This window comes from Perognathus longimembris, chromosome 3 (genome assembly GCF_023159225.1).
Source record: "Perognathus longimembris pacificus isolate PPM17 chromosome 3, ASM2315922v1, whole genome shotgun sequence".
Taxonomy (NCBI): domain Eukaryota; kingdom Metazoa; phylum Chordata; class Mammalia; order Rodentia; family Heteromyidae; genus Perognathus; species Perognathus longimembris.
The window spans coordinates 114,121,233-114,140,129 of NC_063163.1; the positions used below are offsets into that span (position 1 = coordinate 114,121,233).

General features: G+C 40.7%; 1 protein-coding gene across 2 annotated transcripts in view; it reads right to left on the reverse strand.

The window, feature by feature from the left end:
- The window catches only part of Usp28 (ubiquitin specific peptidase 28), a 54,712-nt gene that overhangs the window by 27,042 nt on the left and 8,773 nt on the right, over positions 1 to 18,897 (reverse strand). For both annotated transcript variants that reach the window (XM_048343873.1, XM_048343874.1), the window contains exons 2-9: positions 12,425 to 12,502; positions 10,239 to 10,371; positions 7,550 to 7,655; positions 6,313 to 6,472; positions 3,839 to 3,925; positions 2,596 to 2,733; positions 1,744 to 1,817; positions 935 to 1,011 (exon numbers count right to left, since the gene is read on the reverse strand). In XM_048343873.1, coding sequence (XP_048199830.1) covers positions 935 to 1,011; positions 1,744 to 1,817; positions 2,596 to 2,733; positions 3,839 to 3,925; positions 6,313 to 6,472; positions 7,550 to 7,655; positions 10,239 to 10,371; positions 12,425 to 12,502 — 853 coding nt within the window. The remainder of the gene's footprint in view (positions 1 to 934; positions 1,012 to 1,743; positions 1,818 to 2,595; positions 2,734 to 3,838; positions 3,926 to 6,312; positions 6,473 to 7,549; positions 7,656 to 10,238; positions 10,372 to 12,424; positions 12,503 to 18,897) is intronic.

Consider the following 18,897-nt stretch of genomic DNA (forward strand, 5'->3'; position numbering starts at 1 on the left):
AGCTCATATACTCAATCCAGTAACTGTTAGATTGGGAAATTTCTGTACTTTTTTTTTCAATGTGATATTCTTCAGATCTAATCATAAATTGATAGTTTAATATTTAGGAACATAAAAATGAATATAAAATTGTGTTCAGTCAGGCTCGGAATATGACCTAGTGGCAAGAGTGCTTGCCTCGTACACATGAAGTCCTGGGTTCGATTCCTCAGCATCACATATATAGAAAACGGCCAGAAGGGGCGCTGTGGCTCAAGTGGTAGAGTGCTAGCCTTGAGCAAAAAGAAGCCAGGGACAGTGCTCAGGTCCTGAGCTCAAGGCCAAGGACTGGCAAAAAAAAAGTGTTCAGTGTACAGCTTGGACAAGACAAAGCTCTAGAATAGACAAGCATTTCTGGCAGTTTAACTCAGTAAAATATTTTTTTTTTCTTTCAGTCTTGGGGCTTGAACTCAGGGCCTAGGCATTGTCCCTGAGCTTATTTTGCTCAAGGATACCACTCTACCACTTGAGCCACAGTTCCAGTTCTGGGTTTTGTTATTTATGTGGTACTGAGGAATGGAACCCAGGGCTTCATGCATGCTGGGCAAGCACTCTACCACTAGGCCACATTCCCAGCCCTCAATAAAATCTTTTGAAATTAGGTTTTGCACCAGAAAAGGCAACAGAGAAAACTGAGTAACATCATGTGTATCTGACATGAATGCTACATTTGGCTGTGCAGATGTTTGACAACCTCACATTAACAACTCTAAGATACAGGTTGTGCCCACTTTACAGATGAAGAGACTGAAGATCTAGGAGTTCCCATAGTTCGACCACAACCATACAAGTCCTAAGAGGCAGATTGTTGTGTGTTGGACTCTCCAATCACTCATCTCACTGCCTCTCTCAAAGGACAGAAGGAAGCAAATATAGCTGCAGGGCCAGAATTTACCTTCACGAACCCCTTCTGTCAAGAAAGTCCCGTAGAATAGCTGCACCATAGGATTTTCAGATTTATTTCTGGGATTACTATTAGCGAGAGAGAGAGAGAGAGAGAGAGAGAGAGAGAGAGAGAGAGAGAGAGATTATGTATCATCTGGACCAAATATGTGCTACGGACAAAATCCAAGCATCAAACATAAAAACAATACATTCTCATCAAGTACAGAGTCAGACACAGTCTACATACAGTAGGTCAAACAGATCAGCTCAGAAAAGTATTCTCAGTGGCAATAATAAAAATAGAGTACAAAGTTTCATTCTTCAAGCTCCCTTAAACTGTGTAACCTGCTCTTTGAAAAACCATTTTAGGATATTAACTTGTGAACTCAGAGTCAAACTATTTAAGAAGAAATTTCTCAGGATCTGCATCAGGCGTGGGCTGCAGGCATTCCTGTCTCTTCTGTACTGACTGAAATGGGTAGCACTGACCCTCTGATATTCAAGCAGACCTTATTACTGACCTTGATGAAATGTAGTGGCTTGCATTCATATATGCACGATCACATGCACGACTGATTTACCTGTTTTTAAATACAATTTACAGCCCTGGCTAGGATTTTAATAAGTTAACAGCTAGGGCCCCGAGGATTAAAGGGATGTATATTTGGAGGAAGAAGGGGATAGCCAAAGCAGTGATAACAGCTCAGTGGTCACCCATAGGTCCAATGAAAACACAATTTCTGCTGCAGAAGAATGCTTTCTCCCATAAGTGGTCACCATGAGTCAGAAAGGGGTAAGAAACAAACCCTCAACACTCACTTAACATTAACAGCTAGCTGAAACGCGTCCTCCAGCCAGTCCAGGAGCTTGTGTGTGAACTCACTCACATCTTGCTAGAAGAGAGGCATAAATTGTGTAAGTTAGATACAATGCTGATTGTAGGAAAGTGAAAGTTTGCCCTTAATCCCAACAATGAATTAATTAAGAGTCTATTCTTAAGAAAGTCTTCCTTTTGCAGGGCCAAACATGATGAAGACAGGGAAAATGGGACCAAGCTACCAGAGACAAAATAAAATGTGTACTGATTAAGCTCTTCGGAGAAGGAAACTAGAACTATCATTCCAAATCTTCCAAATAGGCCCTAAGAACAGATTGTGATGCTCCAGAACAACAAGCAATATGAATGAAGAGAGGAGACATTCATAAGATGTTTCAAGAGCACTGGATCCAGGAAGAACTCATCCAACCTCAAGCGATGGTTTTGTGTTCCAACAGGAGGTGGACGGAGGAAAGTATTAATGGCTAAAAGATTAAGTGCTCAGAAAAGCTTCCAAAGTAGGGTTTCCAAAACTCGGGTTTGAAAAGTAGGATTTCTAGACAAAGGACTGCACTTTTCTCTGCTATGATGCATTAAAATATTTTTCAATCTCTCTTCTACTTCAGTTGCCTCTAAGTCTAATACATCTTTCTTCCTCTCTTCAGAACACCAGCTCTGCATAACTCACTCTTTTCCCTCACCTTTTCTCTGTCATGCACATGTGTACTCTTCCCCTCCCTCCTGCATTGTAAAAGCAAAATACAGGGCAAAAGCTGAAATCCATAGACTGGCTTAGTCATGGCTTAGCTTACAGTTGAAATAACATCACAGTAAGGCTTCCTTCCAACTCATACCTGCTGTTCCTCTGATGACCGGAATGCTCCCTTTAACAGGTCCAAGGCTGCAGAAGGGTCTACAAACTTTCGATTTGATCCCATCATCAAAGCAAACAAATACTGAAGCTCTTGCATAAAAACAATATTTCTCTTTTCCTATAGAAAACATGACCATTTGTACTCTTAAAACATCTTACTTGGAAAATCGGACCACGTAAAAGAGAAAAGTTGTCAATAATCACTCTAATTCTTATATGCCTAGATGGAGGTCAGGTGAGGCCTCAAACTACACCCAGAGACTCTGGTAAGGACTGCCTGTGTAGGGGCTTCTCTACATTACTACATAACTACAGAGAAGACAAGAGATAACACTGATGAAAAGACAGAAAGGTCCTTTTTTTTGGATCAGTTGTGGGGCATGACCTTTGGGCCTGGGGCACTGTCCCTGAGCTCTTCAGCTCAAGGCTAGTGCTCTACCACTTGAGCTGCACAGTGATATTTCCCGTTTTCTGATGGTTAATTGGAGATAAGAGTCTCACGGACTATGCTGCCTGGGCTGGCTTTGAACCGAGATCCTCAGATCTCAGCCTCCTGAGTAGCTAGGATTACAGGTGTGAGCCACCGGAACCCAGCCGAAAGGTCCACTTTTTGAAGCTGTCTCCATCCTGTGAGGGGAATGCACTACACTAAGGTGAAATCTAGGCTTACATTGTGGGGAGGAGGTTATATCCTGGCTTCCACATCAGGTCACCTGCTCTGCACCCGTTGGCCTGAGCAGTCAGTGGCAGAGAAGGATGCACAGAACAGGTATTCTGAGGGCCCCGCCCCACAGCAGCACTGCTAAGCTGGCAAAGTGCCTCAACACACTCTCTTGGAACTGTTTCTGTAATTTTATTACTAATTTTACGTTTTTACAGCATTTTATTTCATGTCACTAGGGAGGAAAAAGAACAATTAAAAAGGAAAACAAGGAGCCAGGAGTCGGTGACTCACGCCTGTAATCCTGACTACTCAGGAGGCTGAGATCTGAGGATCACGGTTCCAAGGCAGCCCAAGCTGGGAAGTTCATGAGACTCGGATCTCCAATAAACTAGCCAGAAAAAGCCAGGAGCGGCATTGGATGGTTCAAGTGGTAGAGCACTAGCCTTGAGCAAAAGAAGCTTAGGGACAGGCCCTCAGTTCAAGCCCCAGGACCTGCAAAAAAGAAAACAAGTATGTTCCTGGCATGGTTATCATCGTTAGTCAACAAACACCCACTTACTGTGTGACTTCGGCAATTTTCAAGTATATTCTGTGGCAGAGTATAGCTGAGAACAAGTCTTCGGAATTCAGGCAACTGAAAAAGAGACTGGAAGGAAGAAAGAAATGCATAGACTTTTTTTTTCAAAATAACTACAGAAAAAATTATAGGTTGACAGTGAGATATATATATATCTATATCATATATATATATATAAAATCTACTTCTATTATTCATGAATGCTAGACCTATTACGTAGAAAGAAGAAATCATCTAAAGCCTAAAAAAGGATTAAATAAATTACTACATTTCCACAATAGGTGATTATGTTGCTATTCAAATAATATTTAAAGATACAGTAGCTCCTCCTGCTGATAATCCCAGGAACTCTCAAGGCAAAGACTGGAAAGATTGCAGTTCAAGGCCAACTCTGGCAAAAGTTAGTGATATTCCCCTCAACCAGTAAGCTGGGAATGGGGGTACACATTTGGGAGATGTAAAGAAGAGGACTGCAGTACAGGCCAAAGTAAAACCAAAGAACTGGGGCATGACTCAAGTTGCACAGCACCTGGTCAGCCAGGCTGCCAATAGGGTTATGTACACCTGGGCCCCTGCTGCTACCCATGCCAGTGGGGCCAGATGAGCTGCAAGCTGCTGGCCCTCAGCTGGCCCTTCTCATGGGTTTGTACAGCACACATTTATTCCTGCTCTGATGGAGATCCCCCATAATACTCACCCGAGTATACAGCTTCATGTTCTCAGTCATCTCCCTTGACCTCATCATGTTTGTTGAAAGCTAACTTTCTTCAAGATGCCTTTATTCTTCAAAACCACCTAACTGCAAGCTATTAGGACCCACTATCAATATGGTTCTTTTTCAAATGCTGGCTGCTTCTCCCATGTTCTCTGTATGATTTATATGTTCCACCTCATCTCCTTCCTCCATGCACCAAAGTTCAAAGCATCAGTATCATCTTTGAGTCCTTTTCCTTTCCTAGGCATTCACATCCAATAAACCCCAGTCTTTCAACTCCACCACTGCATACTATCTTATACCTACTCCCCGTCCCTGCCATTCCCCCTCCATCAAACCCATCACTGCTCCTCCAGCTCACTGATCCCTTCACTGCTTGCTTAGACCATCACTCACATGATCTCCCTGTCTCCAGAACTCCCCTCTATCAACTCACTTGCCACTGGTTCTTCTGACAACTTCTTAGTACAATCAAAGTTAAGCTTCTACTGAAGCTTACTGAGGACAAAACCTGCTAGTAACTCTCCTTGCTACTCCAAGAAAGATAAAAAGAAAGAGCAGAAGTGGGAAAAATAAGAATCCAAATACTTCTCTCCTTCTATGGTCAGGCCACCATCACATCAAGAAGACAAATGCAATGGCCTCTGCCTTTGCATCTTTGCTTTTTTGCCCTGAACTCCAGATCACCTGGAACTCCCCATCTCATATGGAACGTCATCTGTACTGAGTCTTCCCACTGGTCTTAACATATGGCACTCAGGACATCTGATGTTCTAAGAACATATCAATCCCATTCATACCTTAGGGCAGTTACTGTGTGTTTCTTCACTTGTGATACTTTTCTCCAGTCCAACATGCTCTCTCTCAGACGTCCTGCGTACCTGGAATTAACTCCATTCTCTTCCTCTCAGCTAGACCTTCCTAACATTCCAGTTATATTAGGACTGCTATATCTCGTTCAACAATGATAATCTTACTCACTGGCTGTTTTCTACTGGACCAATCACAGACTAATACATTCTATACATTTATTTAGCCAGTTAATCATCCAGTTAGTTTTTAGTTTATTGTTTTGCTCATCTCACCTCAAAATCTTTTTGTCTTTTCCACTCCACATCTCAAAGGCCTATAAGTCTTCCTCAACTCTCTCTCACAGACACAGTTCACCAAATCCTATAGATTTGTTCTGTTGAATAGCTCAAGACTGTTTTACTTCCCTCTTCCCAGCCCTCTGCCACCTCTACTTCAGTCTGCCTTCAATAGCATTCAGTAGATGCTGACCTGAAACTCTTATTCATTGTACTTACAACCACAGATTTCATTTTCAAGACTGCCCATTGTGGTGATCAGAGCATATAAACCTAAACAAGGCAAAGGCAACTGAAATATAAAATGCTACAGTAAAGACTACCCAGTTTCATAAAACTTTGAATTTTACCAAAGTTATTATTTTCACATATCAGCTTAATAAACTACCAAAATTACTCTCAGAAATATATCACACCTAGCTGGATACTGGTGGCTCCCACCTATAATCCTAGCTACTTAGGAGGCTGGAGGATCTCAGTAAAGTCAGCCCAGACTGACTTTTTAAGTCTGTGAGATTCTACCTCCAATTATCCAAGAAAAAAAGCTGGACTGGAGGTGTGGCTCAAATGATAGAGCACTCTCTATGAGTAAAAAAGCCAATAAGCAGGGCCCTGAGTTTCAGTCCTAGTAAAAACCAAAAACAAAACATTACCTGAATAACAGCACTGAACCAACATGTGTTGCCAACATTTTTCAGTCCAACTGGCCAACCATCAACTCTCCTCCAGTCATTTGGATTGGGGTTTTCTCCCCAGACTTCACAGCGTTTTCTTTTTGAGCGTTTAGTTTCTGCACAGGTTGACTCGTGCATCCTATATTGTGCCAAAAACCACAAGTCAAAACCAAAAAAAAAAAAAAAATTCTTAAAAAGTATGGAGGATATCTTTTCCTAGATAATACAAAATGCCTAGAAACTATTTACTGTGTAATTAATGGCTATGTAGCAGCTGTAAGAGTATAATCTAAGTGGGGGTAGCAGATGTAGCTCAAGTGGTAGAGGGCCTGCCTATCGAGAATGGAGTCTGAATATAAACGCTAGTACAACCAAAAAATATTATTATAATGTAAGTGAAAAGCAAAATTTAAACAGAAACAATGACTGTTTCACAACAGACTTGACTGTTTCACAACAGAGACTTTTACTGTTGGGTGTTCCAGTAAGACTACAGCAAAAAGCAAGACTCTACCTGAAAAATGATCAAAACAAAAAAGGCTAGGGGCATGGCTCAATTGGTAGAGGGTTGCCTAGCAAGCTCAAAGCCATGAGTATAAAACACCAAAATACGATAGGCTGCAATAAGACCATTGTATATTTGGCTTTTTAAAAACAGACTTAAAAGAGTAAAATAGGCTAATGTGCACTGTTACCCCTTCAACTGTATTCAGTGCTACTGTGTGTATAAGCCTGGTGTTGAGGCAGCAGGAAGATCACAAGTTCAAGGCAAACCTGGGCTACACAGAAAGACCCTGTCTCAAAAAGAGAAAAAAGAAGGGTGGGATGTGGCTCAAGTGATAAAGCACCTTCCTAGCAAGTGCAAAACCCTGAATTCAAACCACAGTACCATAATCAATCCAATTTTTTTTTAAAAAGGAAGAAGACAGGAAGGTGGGGGTGGGGAGAAGAGGAAAGGAAAAAAGGAGGAGGGACAGAGGAATGGAGAAAAGGGGAAAGGGAGGGAGGGAGAGAGGGAGAGGAGGGATGAAGAGAGGGAAGAAAGAAGGGAGGGAGGAAGGACAGAAGGAAGGGAGAGAGAAAAGAAGGGAAGGAGGGAGGGAAGGATTTTATTCAGGTACCTTTAAAAAAAGCTTGGCATAACTGACCCTGATGGGCATTTCCACACTATTATTTCCCTAAGATACACACAAAGATTATAAATTATAGGAATAACCTGTTAAGATCTCTTCCATCAGCTTGAATTTTGGGGGACTCCAGAAGACTCAAAGCAATGGCCGCCTGAAGGTCATCTTTGTTATCGTGAGTAAGGTCTATTACTTCTTTAAAATAAATAGAAATTTAATTAGTCCACATGCACAAAACTGCCTCTCTGTCTCTAAAAAAGGTAAAAACATTCCACATATCAGATATACTCCCTAAGCTCTCACCACAATGGCTTATTTGTGTAAGAACAATTGTACTACTCTGTCCTAGAGTCAAATGAATAACTTATAGCTACACTGTAACTTTACACTTGCCAACAGTAGAGAAATAAGCCAGTAAATGCAACAAATCAAATTTCTTTCTCCTTCCATAAACTCAAAAATATACCTTGTATCTCTAGGTATTTATAGTCTCTATAGAATATAAAGGTAGAACATTTAAGAAGAACTTCTGAATCTGGAACTCATCTAGAGAATGGAGGACCTATTTACCTCACTTTATGTGAGTTTACTGGACACCTAGTACTTGTTTACAGAAACTGGTAAAAAAAATAGCTAAGAAAAAGGAAAAAAAAGACAAGCTCACACATGGCCACAGATGCAAAACCTCAAAATGTTAGCAAATACAACATTGTAAAAGAAAGATAACTTATTAAGACCAAGTTAATTTCATTGTAGGAATAAAATGCTGAGTTAATATTAGGAAACTGTATTATCATGATCACCTCAATTGTAACAGAAGAAAATATTTGTTAACTTTCAAGGTAAAAACCCCAGGCCAACTTTGAAGAGAAAAAAATATTCTCAGTCTGAGAGAGACTGCCCATGAGGATCCTACAACAACACACCTTATATTTAATGGTGAAATAATACATTTCCTTAAAAAAAAAAAAAAGACCAAGAGAAAGCTGTCTATTATTAGCTCTTATTCACCATGGCTTTATAGGGTACTAGCTAGTCTGAGGAACTTAAAGATACAAACAACTGGGCTGGATGTGGTTGTGCATGTCTGTGATTTCAGTGCCCAGGAGACAGAGGATAGAGGATGGAGAGTTTGAGGCCAGCCTCGAATGCACAATGTGTCTCAAAAAAAACAAAAACAACCCCCCCCCAATTTATCTATCTATCCATTTGAATAATAAGAAGCAAAGCATGCAGTGCTTTTATCTCTTTCCAGTACCTATTTCTCTGGAGAGCTTATCAGTCCCCAGTATTACTTATCAACCACCACAAGTGCAAATTTACCTATTCCGGCCTAGATTTCTTGCCTACTACTCATCTGAGATTCTACTGCCTTAAAGACACCTCTACCTAAACACCTGACAGACACTTTAAGGACTTAATATTATCAAAAATGATCTCTTCCCATCTCAGGCCAGCCTACAATTATAGATCTTCCTATCTCTGCCCCTTCAGCACTGGAACTACAGGTATGAACCAACAGACCCAAATGACAGTCATCTTTAGTCTACTTGTCCTCTGTGAGCCAAGCCTATCTAAAAAGGATGATGCAGCCAGAAGGCCAGCATCTCTCACCCCTCCAGCACTGCAGCCAGGCCCAAGCTTCCATCGCGAACTGTACTGGACAGCAGTCTCCTCACAGTCTCGGCTCTGACCGAAGACTGACTGGTGCTCCTTACTACTCCCTCTTCCACCTCCTATCTGCAACACAGCAATCTGAAAGGCCTCAAGAAGAAGTGGAAACTTGTTACACTGTTTCTCTGCTCCCAACACTCCAATGGCTATCCACTGGGTTTCCAGTAAAAGCCAATACTTAGGGAGGGCCTGCCTGACCTGCCTCCGCCTCCCATCCCACCAAGGGCTTAGTGCCCTCCACCCTCACTAGGCCTCTCTCACCTTCTGGCAGCTCCTTCAGCAGGTTGTGGCAATGGCCACTCCCACCCTAAGCCCTGACAAGATTTACTCCCTCCCCTGCCTTGCATCTTCCTACAAGCTGCCTTCTATCTAAAACACAGTCCAGCCCTCCTTTCCTTTCTTTTCTTTTTTTTCCCTTTCTCTCCCTGGTAATAAGCTAATACTTTCACTTTATTTACTTGATCTCCCCCACTTCCCACCCCAAGTAAAATGTAAGCTGCAAGAAGGCAGGGAATCAAGAGTATTTAGCACATTATTGGTGCTTCTGGAATAGGTACTAAAGAATGACTAAATCAGATGGGTGCCAGTGGCTCACACCTGTAATCCTAGCTATACTCAGGAGCTAGATCTGAGGATTGCGATTGAAATCCAGCCTGGGCAGGAAAGTCCCCGACAGTCTTATCTTCAATTAACCACCAGAAAACCAGAAAACTGTGGCTCAAAGTGGCAGAGTACTAGCCTTGAGTGACAAAGCTCCGAGACAGCCTCCAGGTCCTGAGTTCAAGGCCCCCCGCAATGGGAAAAAAAAATAACTAAGTCAGGTGTCCCAGTACATGCCTGTAATCCTGGCAATCTCAGCTAGCACTTGGCAGGCATAAGCAAGATGGGGAGTTTTGGGCTACCCTGGGCCACATGTTGAGACTCTGGCTCAAAAGAAAATATGAGAGAGAATGAATGAGAAGATAATTTCAAAGCTTGGAATTCTGCCTGGCATAGTGACAGCTCAACAGTAAGCTCTCTGAGGGGTATGATGGGGAAGCCACACATACTCAGCACCATTTTCTGCTAGCTGGGGAGAAGGACCAGGTCAGGAGCAGCACCTACTTGCTAATACTTCTCTGCTGGCAGCACTGCCCTCTACTTCCGATGGTTCTGTAGCAACAGTGTCTTCACTGGGCTCCTTCACTCTTTCATCAGTGAGAAGGCTGACAGCCTGGGTAATGTCACCATTACTGGCCTAAGAGAACAAAAATACAACAGAAATTGCAAAAGGAAAGCATCAGAGAATTTAAGTAAAGGACACGTGTGATTTGTGTCTTTGTGTTTGGTGGTGTCTGTGGACTACCTTGATGACAAACTGAGTAAGTTTAAAGTAGGACAGAAGAAGGTTGAATTAAAAAGTAAGGCTAGTCCTGGTGGTTCAAACTGATAATACCTGAAACTCAGAGGTTAAAAGTTGGGGAGCGAGGGTAAAAGGTGAACCAATGCAACAGCAATACTTCCAAGACAATATGTTGTAAGCCAACTGTACATCTCAGGGGAGCGGGGGAGGGAGCCAGGGAGGAAGGAAGGTGGGAGAAAAATGAAGGAGGATGTAACAAGTTTGATAAGAAATTACTCACTGCTTTATGTATGTAACTGCAAACCCTCTGTACATTACTTTGACAATAAAGTAAACTTTTTTAAAAGATGGGGAGATCACTCTTGGAGGCTAGCCCAGGCAAAAAAAGTTTGCAACTCCCCTCCCTGCCAACTCAACCAGCTGTGAGGGAGGTATAGGTAGGATTGTGGTCTGAGCTGGGTGCTGGTGGCTCATGCCTGTAATTCTAGATTCTCAGAGAACTGAGATAAGAAGACTGTGGGTCAAAGCAAGCTTGAACAGAAAAGTGTGCCAGGCTCCATCTCCAATTAATTATCAAAATGCTGGACTGGAGGCATAACTCAAGTGGTAGAGGGCAGAACCAAGCAAGAATACAAAGCCCCGAGTTTAAGCCCTGGCAGTACCATTAAAAAACAACAGCAACAACAAAAAATAAAAAACCCAAGCAAATAAATAAAAAAATCCGGGCTGGGGATATAGCCTAGTGGCAAGAGTGCCTGCCTCGGATACACGAGGCCCTAGGTTCGATTCCCCAGCACCACATATACAGAAAACAGCCAGAAGCGGCGCTGTGGCTCAAGTGGCGGAGTGCTAGCCTTGGGCGGGAAGAAGCCAGGGACAGTGCTCAGGCCCTGAGTCCAAGGCCCAGGACTGGCCAAAAAAAAAAAAAAATCCCTGCCTTACCTTGGTCTTCTTCCTAGAGGAAGCATGCTTTCCTCTCAGGGCTGAGGGGGAAAAAAGATTGTGATCCAAGTCTTACCTGGGTAAAGAGAGGGCCTATCTGGAAATAACTATAGCAATGTGGCCTAAGTGGTAGAGTGCCTGCCTAGCAAGAATGAAGCTCTAAGTTCAAACCCCAGTACAAATGAAGGGAGGGGAAGGAACAAGCAGGAAAGTGCACCTGATATACTTAAAGTAATGTCAGACACCTAGTTCCAGAAAGTAACCACCACACTTAGATTTCCCCCAACATGGAAACAACGAATCCTGCAGGAAATGTGTTGTCATTACTTCCACAGCTCTCAATTTCACAAGATAGTTAAGGCATGGTAATGAACACTGAGTCCAAATGAAGTCAGCCTCCATAGTAAGTAACCAGTAGTACCATATCCTGTAGTAGGGATATATTTGTCTTAGCTTTTTATTAGAAAAATCTCTAAGACATACAATAGTAGAAGGAATATCTGAATTTCACAGGCCCCTTCAATTGGCTTCAACAATATCCAGTCACAAGCAAGACTGGTCTTATCTAACTGCCCTTTCCTCTCCTCGACATTTTGAAGCAAATCCTAAGCATTTTAGCATTTTATTGGACAATCTATCAGAATGTACCTCTTAACTACAAACCAAAATCCTTAAGAGTAAAACTACTCTATCATATCTTAAGATTAGTAAGTTTTTTTAATAATCAATAAGCAATTCAAAGTGCCTATCTTAAATATGTGTGGTTTATTGCCTTCAATTGGAATCCATATAAATCATGCAATTAGTTAGTATGACTCTTAATCTACTTGACCCTATAGATTTCCCCCACCCCTTACAATTTATAGGTTAAATACGCTGGGCCATTTGACCTGTAGAGCTTCTGTCCCAATGCATTCTTGTGGCATTAAAAATAGCTTCCATTGACAAACTATGACATGGACAACTGTTTTAAAGCCTTCTGGCTAAGAGCAGTCTGGAAACCAACCTTGAGAGCTTCATGAAGAAAGGAAGGATCCTGAATGCCTGTGATTTCTCTCAGTTGATTTAACAGCATTTGGCAGCTCTGAGGAAAACCAAAACAGATACATGTCAGTCAGAAAGTAAACCTGAGTACTCAGAGTTAGGAAGGTCTGGGTCTTTAAACTTAACAAGCTCCATTTAACAAAGTACTGATGGTCAGATGAATTCTGAAATGCCAAATTTATTACTCATTCCAACATCTAATTCTGGAAAATAATTCAAGCACTTATGAAAGAAATATGAATCTAAAAACATTTTCATGTAGTATTTCAGCCCTAATGGTCACTTAAAGTGCCTCAGGTTTTCCTGTGTAAGCAAAGCATAAATAGGTCACAGATCATAGAACACGTGTGCATGTGAAGAGCATCTATTTTAAGCTTTATTGCACCTGCCATTGGTGTGTGTCATTTTTCACTGACATTAATTTTCCAATCATATAATTAACAAATGATCAGTACCACTAATGTAATATTTAAAACTTAAGGTTTGATAATAGAAGTACAGCTAAAGCTACTAACTAGTATTAACTAGTATAATTTCAGAAGAATGAATGATGGAATGTTTTAACTGGTTAGCTTCTAGATACACCAATCAGCTTATGACCTGTTTCAGCCTTCAGTCTTCACCCTTCATCTTCCCTCATTTGACACAGTCAACTTATCTACAGTTCACTTTAAGACTGGCCCAACTCACAATCCAATGATCTTATAGATGAATACTGACAACAAAATAGCTCAAAATTAATTCAGTGAGAAGAAATTGAATTGTAGATTTACCTTAACTATTGCTAAGGTTATGCTAGAATTCAGTCCTGATTGAGTATTTGATGTCTTGCCACTAATTTCAGCTCTATCTCTGAGAGACCTCCTGCATTTACTGTCAGCTGTAAAAGAAACAGTATCTCATGTTCTTCAACAGCTGTGGGCCCAATAATGCAACATGTAAGTATCCACAACTAGAAATAACTAGCTGAAACACCCCTCCCCAGTCCTCAAAAAAGCATCTACAGACTTTTTGTTCTGGTCAGAGGCTACAGTCAGAGCCCAGAAATGGAATGACACCCTGCTGAGTGCTGAGACGGTGTGGAGAGAGGAGGGAAGAATATATCAGAATGACAGGTGTTGAAATTTAGCCTGGGCCAAAAACTGAAAAATAAGCGTTTTTAAATGAGGTATTTCTCCAAATGAATTGTAATCCCACTTGATTTTACTGAATAAAAATTTGGACCCAAAGTTCAAGAAGTCCTGAGTTCAAGGCTCAGTATCAGCAGCTCATCTAGATGGGTGCAGGTGGCTTAAGCCACCACTGAGGAGGCTGAGACCTGAGGATCACAGTTTGAAGTCAGATGGGGCAAGAATGCCCATGAGATTCTTATCTCTGAGTAACTACCAGAAAACAAACAAAAAAAACCCAAATAAACAAACAACAACAACAACAACAAAAACAGAAGTGGAGCTGTGATTCAAAAGCATAAAGAGTTCAGGAAGAGTGTCCAGGCCCAGTTCAAGCCCACAATCGACAGAGAAAGAAAACTAATCAACACTGTCTGCTTCTAGCCTGGTACTATTCTAAATAGTTTATATGTTATTAATTCCTTTAATCCTCATAAGAGATCTGTGAAATAGGCAGACATGGCAGACACGAAAAGATGAAGTCACTTCCCAAGTTACTGTTAGCAAGGGGAGGGGGCTAGGATTTGATCCAGCCTGCCTCATATAACTGTAGGTGAGAAGACAAGGAAACAGGAGATACTTTGTGCAAACACTATATTCATGAGTTTGACCTTGATCTTGTATCTTTACAAATTTCCTGTTTAAGAAAACAGTAGTACAATCTGTTCTAAACAAGCTACCATCAGGAAGAAGAGAGATAAAAACTATTTGGCTCACCAATGGTACCATCAGTTGTTATAAACTAAGAAAAACTGCTGGCATTTAAATTATGACACAATGCATGAATCCTAGGAGATACATTTATGCTGAGGAATACAGCCATGTCCTAGCTGTATTGCCTGGGGCATGTGATGGGCAACTCTGCATGCTTAACATCAAAACTAACCTCAGCTGAATATTCTATGGCACCTTCCTCTCTAGGTAACACAGTATTTGATAGGTGCCAGGTAGGAAAATTCAAACAGGGATCATTCTTTCAATAAGAACATTATGGTGCACAGAAACCCACATTTATACTCTGCTATTCTGTCGCCATGTCTCTTCACACAGAAGTTTTTCTCTCTATTCTTTTTCCATGCTGCTGCAAATGTAATCTTTTTGTATGTGTGAAAGTGTTTCTCGCCCCTAGGGCTTGAACTCGATGCCTAGGTGATGGGCCACCTGAGCTACCGCTCCACTTCCAGTTTTGGGGTAGTTAACTGAAGAGTCTCAGGGACGTTCGTGCCTAGGCTGGCTTTGAACTGTGATCTTCAAATCCCAGCCTTCTGAGTAGCTAGGATCACAGGTGTGAGCGATGGTCACCAAGCAGAGTGTACTGAAAATGCCACGTGAACTGTGTAGTGCTAACACAGCATGTGACTGACCACTGGCAGTAGGAGGAATAGCTAGGACCACATTCAGAATGCAGAGCTAGTGACAACCGCACCGTATGACAGTAACTGTGCAAGTGACAGACCTCTGTCTAGCAAGGAGTTCAAACTCCAGTCCAGAATCCCCTTACCAACCACTCCCCCAAAAAAGATACTAAAAGATAAAATCAGCCAAGCAAACCACCCCTGTATTGAGGAGGATGAAGCAGGTCATGAGATTGTGGACGGCCAGAGCTACATATGAAGACTTGTCTCAAAATAAATGAACGATAAAAAAAAAAAAACCCAAATCACAGGTGGGCATGGTGGTGCTCACCTGTACCCCAACATGAGGCTCAATGCCAGCCTGGGTTGCATACCAAAAAAGCCTGTCTCAAGAAAAGCAAAGTGAAAAGAGAAAGCTAAGATAGATATAAGACTCTGAGACCGATTTCACAAGGATTAGATTATGCTACTGATACACATACAGAACTGAATTGTCAGCACTGCCCACACCCCAAATCCTAACAAATACAACTCATTTAAATATCAATTTTACAATGACAAACTAGACTTATTAAGAGAGTAGTTATAACTCACTGTTTCTCCTGAACTTCACAGAAAACAAATTTAAATATTAACTTGTTCCAACTGCACTGCTGTATAAAGTACACACCCAGTAGAAGACAAGACAAAGCCTGTGCTCAGCTCCAGTCACAATGAAGCCAAATAATTGGCAAGAACAAACAGGTTTGCACTTCCTTGGCTAAAATCACAGTCTCCACAAGACAAAAAGTCCTCTCTTTTCCTGCCTGGAGGCAGTGAAGATAGACAGGCCAACGTTAAAGGCTCCAGCTGAGACTTCAGTACAATCCAGACAACTATCAGACCGGAGTTTCTTAAAGCAAAGACAACTCTCTTCACAACAAGCAACCCACAGGATTATCAGGACAATAAAAAAAAAATTAAGCTATCAAGTTTCCCTAACAATAACTGGTTTAATCCAACAACCAACACAATTAAAACAAAGATCAAATAAAACAACATTACCAATTACTCATCCTAAGAACATCTCCCTTAGCCTTCAGATGAGGTCCTTTCTAGACTGTGGCATTCTTCCAAACAAGGATGCTGTGTATTTTTTCTGATCTTAATTTGTATAGTTTTAGGAAGACGTTTCTAAATTTAAAGCTAAGTAGTTGATGGATGTTCTTTGACTGCTAAGAAGTACAAAGGTATGCCCCAATTAAACTCCCTTCAAAGGTAAAGATCTGATGACTGGGGCTTAACAATCAAGCTCTGAATTCAAACCTTAGTACCACCAACAAGTTAAAAGATCTGATGCTTTAATTTTAAAATAAAATGCCAATACCCAAGAAAGGAACTCCAGAAATTCTTGTCTTAATCTGAGACATTCATTAACCCTTCCAACTTCCAAAAAACAGGGAATGAGCCATAAAACCACTAATTTTTTTTAAATTTCCTTTAGACTTTCTTTTAACAACAATGTTCTGTAGGTCCAAACTATTCCTAGGGAAGAAATCTAAGGTAGTTATGGTAACTTGATAAAAATAATGACTTATCCTGGATACAATGAAAATTCTCAAATATGGAATACCTGATAGCGTATGTGAATGATACAAAATATGATCAGTGTTGATTCAAATTGGGTTCTTTATTCCTCTCAGAACTCACCAAGTGAGCCCAGAATAGAAGTAGGAGACAGACACTCCAATCAACTTCTTGACCTTCAAGAGGTGGGAAGATATAAGTTAAACAAAAGGGAGGGGCAGGCTAATCAAAGAAGGAATATTCATGTATTTTCTGAGAATGGACAGAGACTTCCTGGAAATTTGGTCATCACCTTTTTTCCCTCAGGTCATTCTTTCCTGTCAGGTGACAGAGGAAGTGTTGTTGAGCATGCAGATGAGAATAAAAGGAAGTTGAGACCATACTTGCTGCCATTTTGACATAAACCTAGTTAGGGCTGGCCCACCAGAAGAGAGACTTTTAGCCTCCAGTGATTCTTCCTCAAAGGCAAACAAGGTCAGCATAGGGTAAGAAATTCAGATATGTCACTTGGGCAGCAGATTAAGGGAGCAAAGCAAGTCACTATATGACCAAAAAAAAAAAAAAAAAAAAAAGACCTGTTTCCATCAGCCAAGTACCTTAAATATTTCAAAAGATATTTGAAACATTTTACAATGTAGCTGCTCTTATGTGATTTAAACTGAAACTTAAAGCAAAAAATAAGAACTTACCATTACTTACTTTTGAAAAAATATTTTACTTCCTCCCATGTTCTTAGTATGAGAAAATTCCAACAGTACAAAGAATATAAGAAGAAAACAAACTTCTTTCCTCTTCAGTTCTTATTCCCCAGGTGTTTCCATGATGGAGAATGTTATGTATCTTCATTATAAATCTTTATGTGTGTGTATGTGTTACACAAATACACATCTGTTATTTATCTTTATATATCTTTCCAGAAGCCGTCTAGGCCATGGACATAATTTTTTCCTAATGTACATAATGCCCCATACATTGCTCTGCAATACATTAATTAAGACAGTACTCCTTTGTTCATTTGCTTGTATACATGCCCAACCAATTCTGAGTAGTAGGGGCTCAGAAGTCACCACCTTTTCACATGAGATGCAACTCTGAAAATTAAAGAATAATACGGAATATACCATGTTTAGCTTTATCTTGCTAGGGCTTAACTGAGAAACTAGGAAAATATCAGGGAAAGACAAGACATCAGATTTACATCCTCAAGTTTTTGAAATCTAAGAACAGTAAAATTTTAAGTTATTATTAGGTAAGCCTCAGTGTGTACTTTCTATTTTTGAGAAATAACAGATCAGAGCAGTGATGTGTCACTGGATTATGAAGGGTTCTAAATGTCAGGATGAGCTCTGACTTAATCTGATGAACAATGGATCCTCAGAAAGGAGAGCTATGGCAGGGGAGGTATTTGAATAGATGAAATCTCCCACAAATGAACAACTGGTTCTAAGTGGGATGTGACTAGGGAAAGAATCCTAAAAACTGAGTCAAGGAATTACTGAGCAAGACAGGTATAATGAGAAAGGCAGGGTTCTGCCAGGGGAAGCGGGAAGGCAGGACAGACTCATAACACCTCCAAGAAGGGAGATAAAGCTCAGCCAAATATTTGCAGAGGATGTCGAACAGAATATGATCTCCAACAACACGGAAGCAATGCCAGGTATGGACACTCAGGAGGCCGAGATAGGGCAGCAGTGAGTTCCAGGCCAGCCTGGACTACAAAAATAAACACGTAAGTAAAAACAACACAAAAAAACCACATAGTAAAATGAATAGGAAAACATGCTCCCCTTAGTGGATGCAGAAAAACATTAATAACATCCAATACTCATTCATGACTTTTTTTTTGTCAAAAAACTATGAATGGAAGGAAATTCCTAGCATGATACAGAATGAAAATAACAAAAAATAAAAATTTAAGCCACAGGTAATACATCTTATTCAATGGTAAAAGACTGAAAGCTTTCCCCTAAAACCAGAGATAAAAAATAAAGTCCACTTTCATCAATGCTATTAGACATCTTCCCACAAGAAATAGAAATAAAAGATGTCAGAAATGGAAGAAAAAAAATCAAACCATCTCTACAGACTGCTGACATGATCCTACATATAGAAAATCCCCAAGCCTCAAATACATGTGAGCACACATGCATGTGTGCGCACGTACACACACACACAGTTACTAGAACTACTAAACAAATGTAAGCAATCCTGCAGGACATAATCTCAACATTTAAAAACCAACAGGGTTTGAAAGAAAAATAAAAAAGGAAAGTGAGAAAACAACCTTATTTACAAAGGCATCTAGAAGAATAAAATACTTAGGAATAGGGGCTGGATTGTGGCTT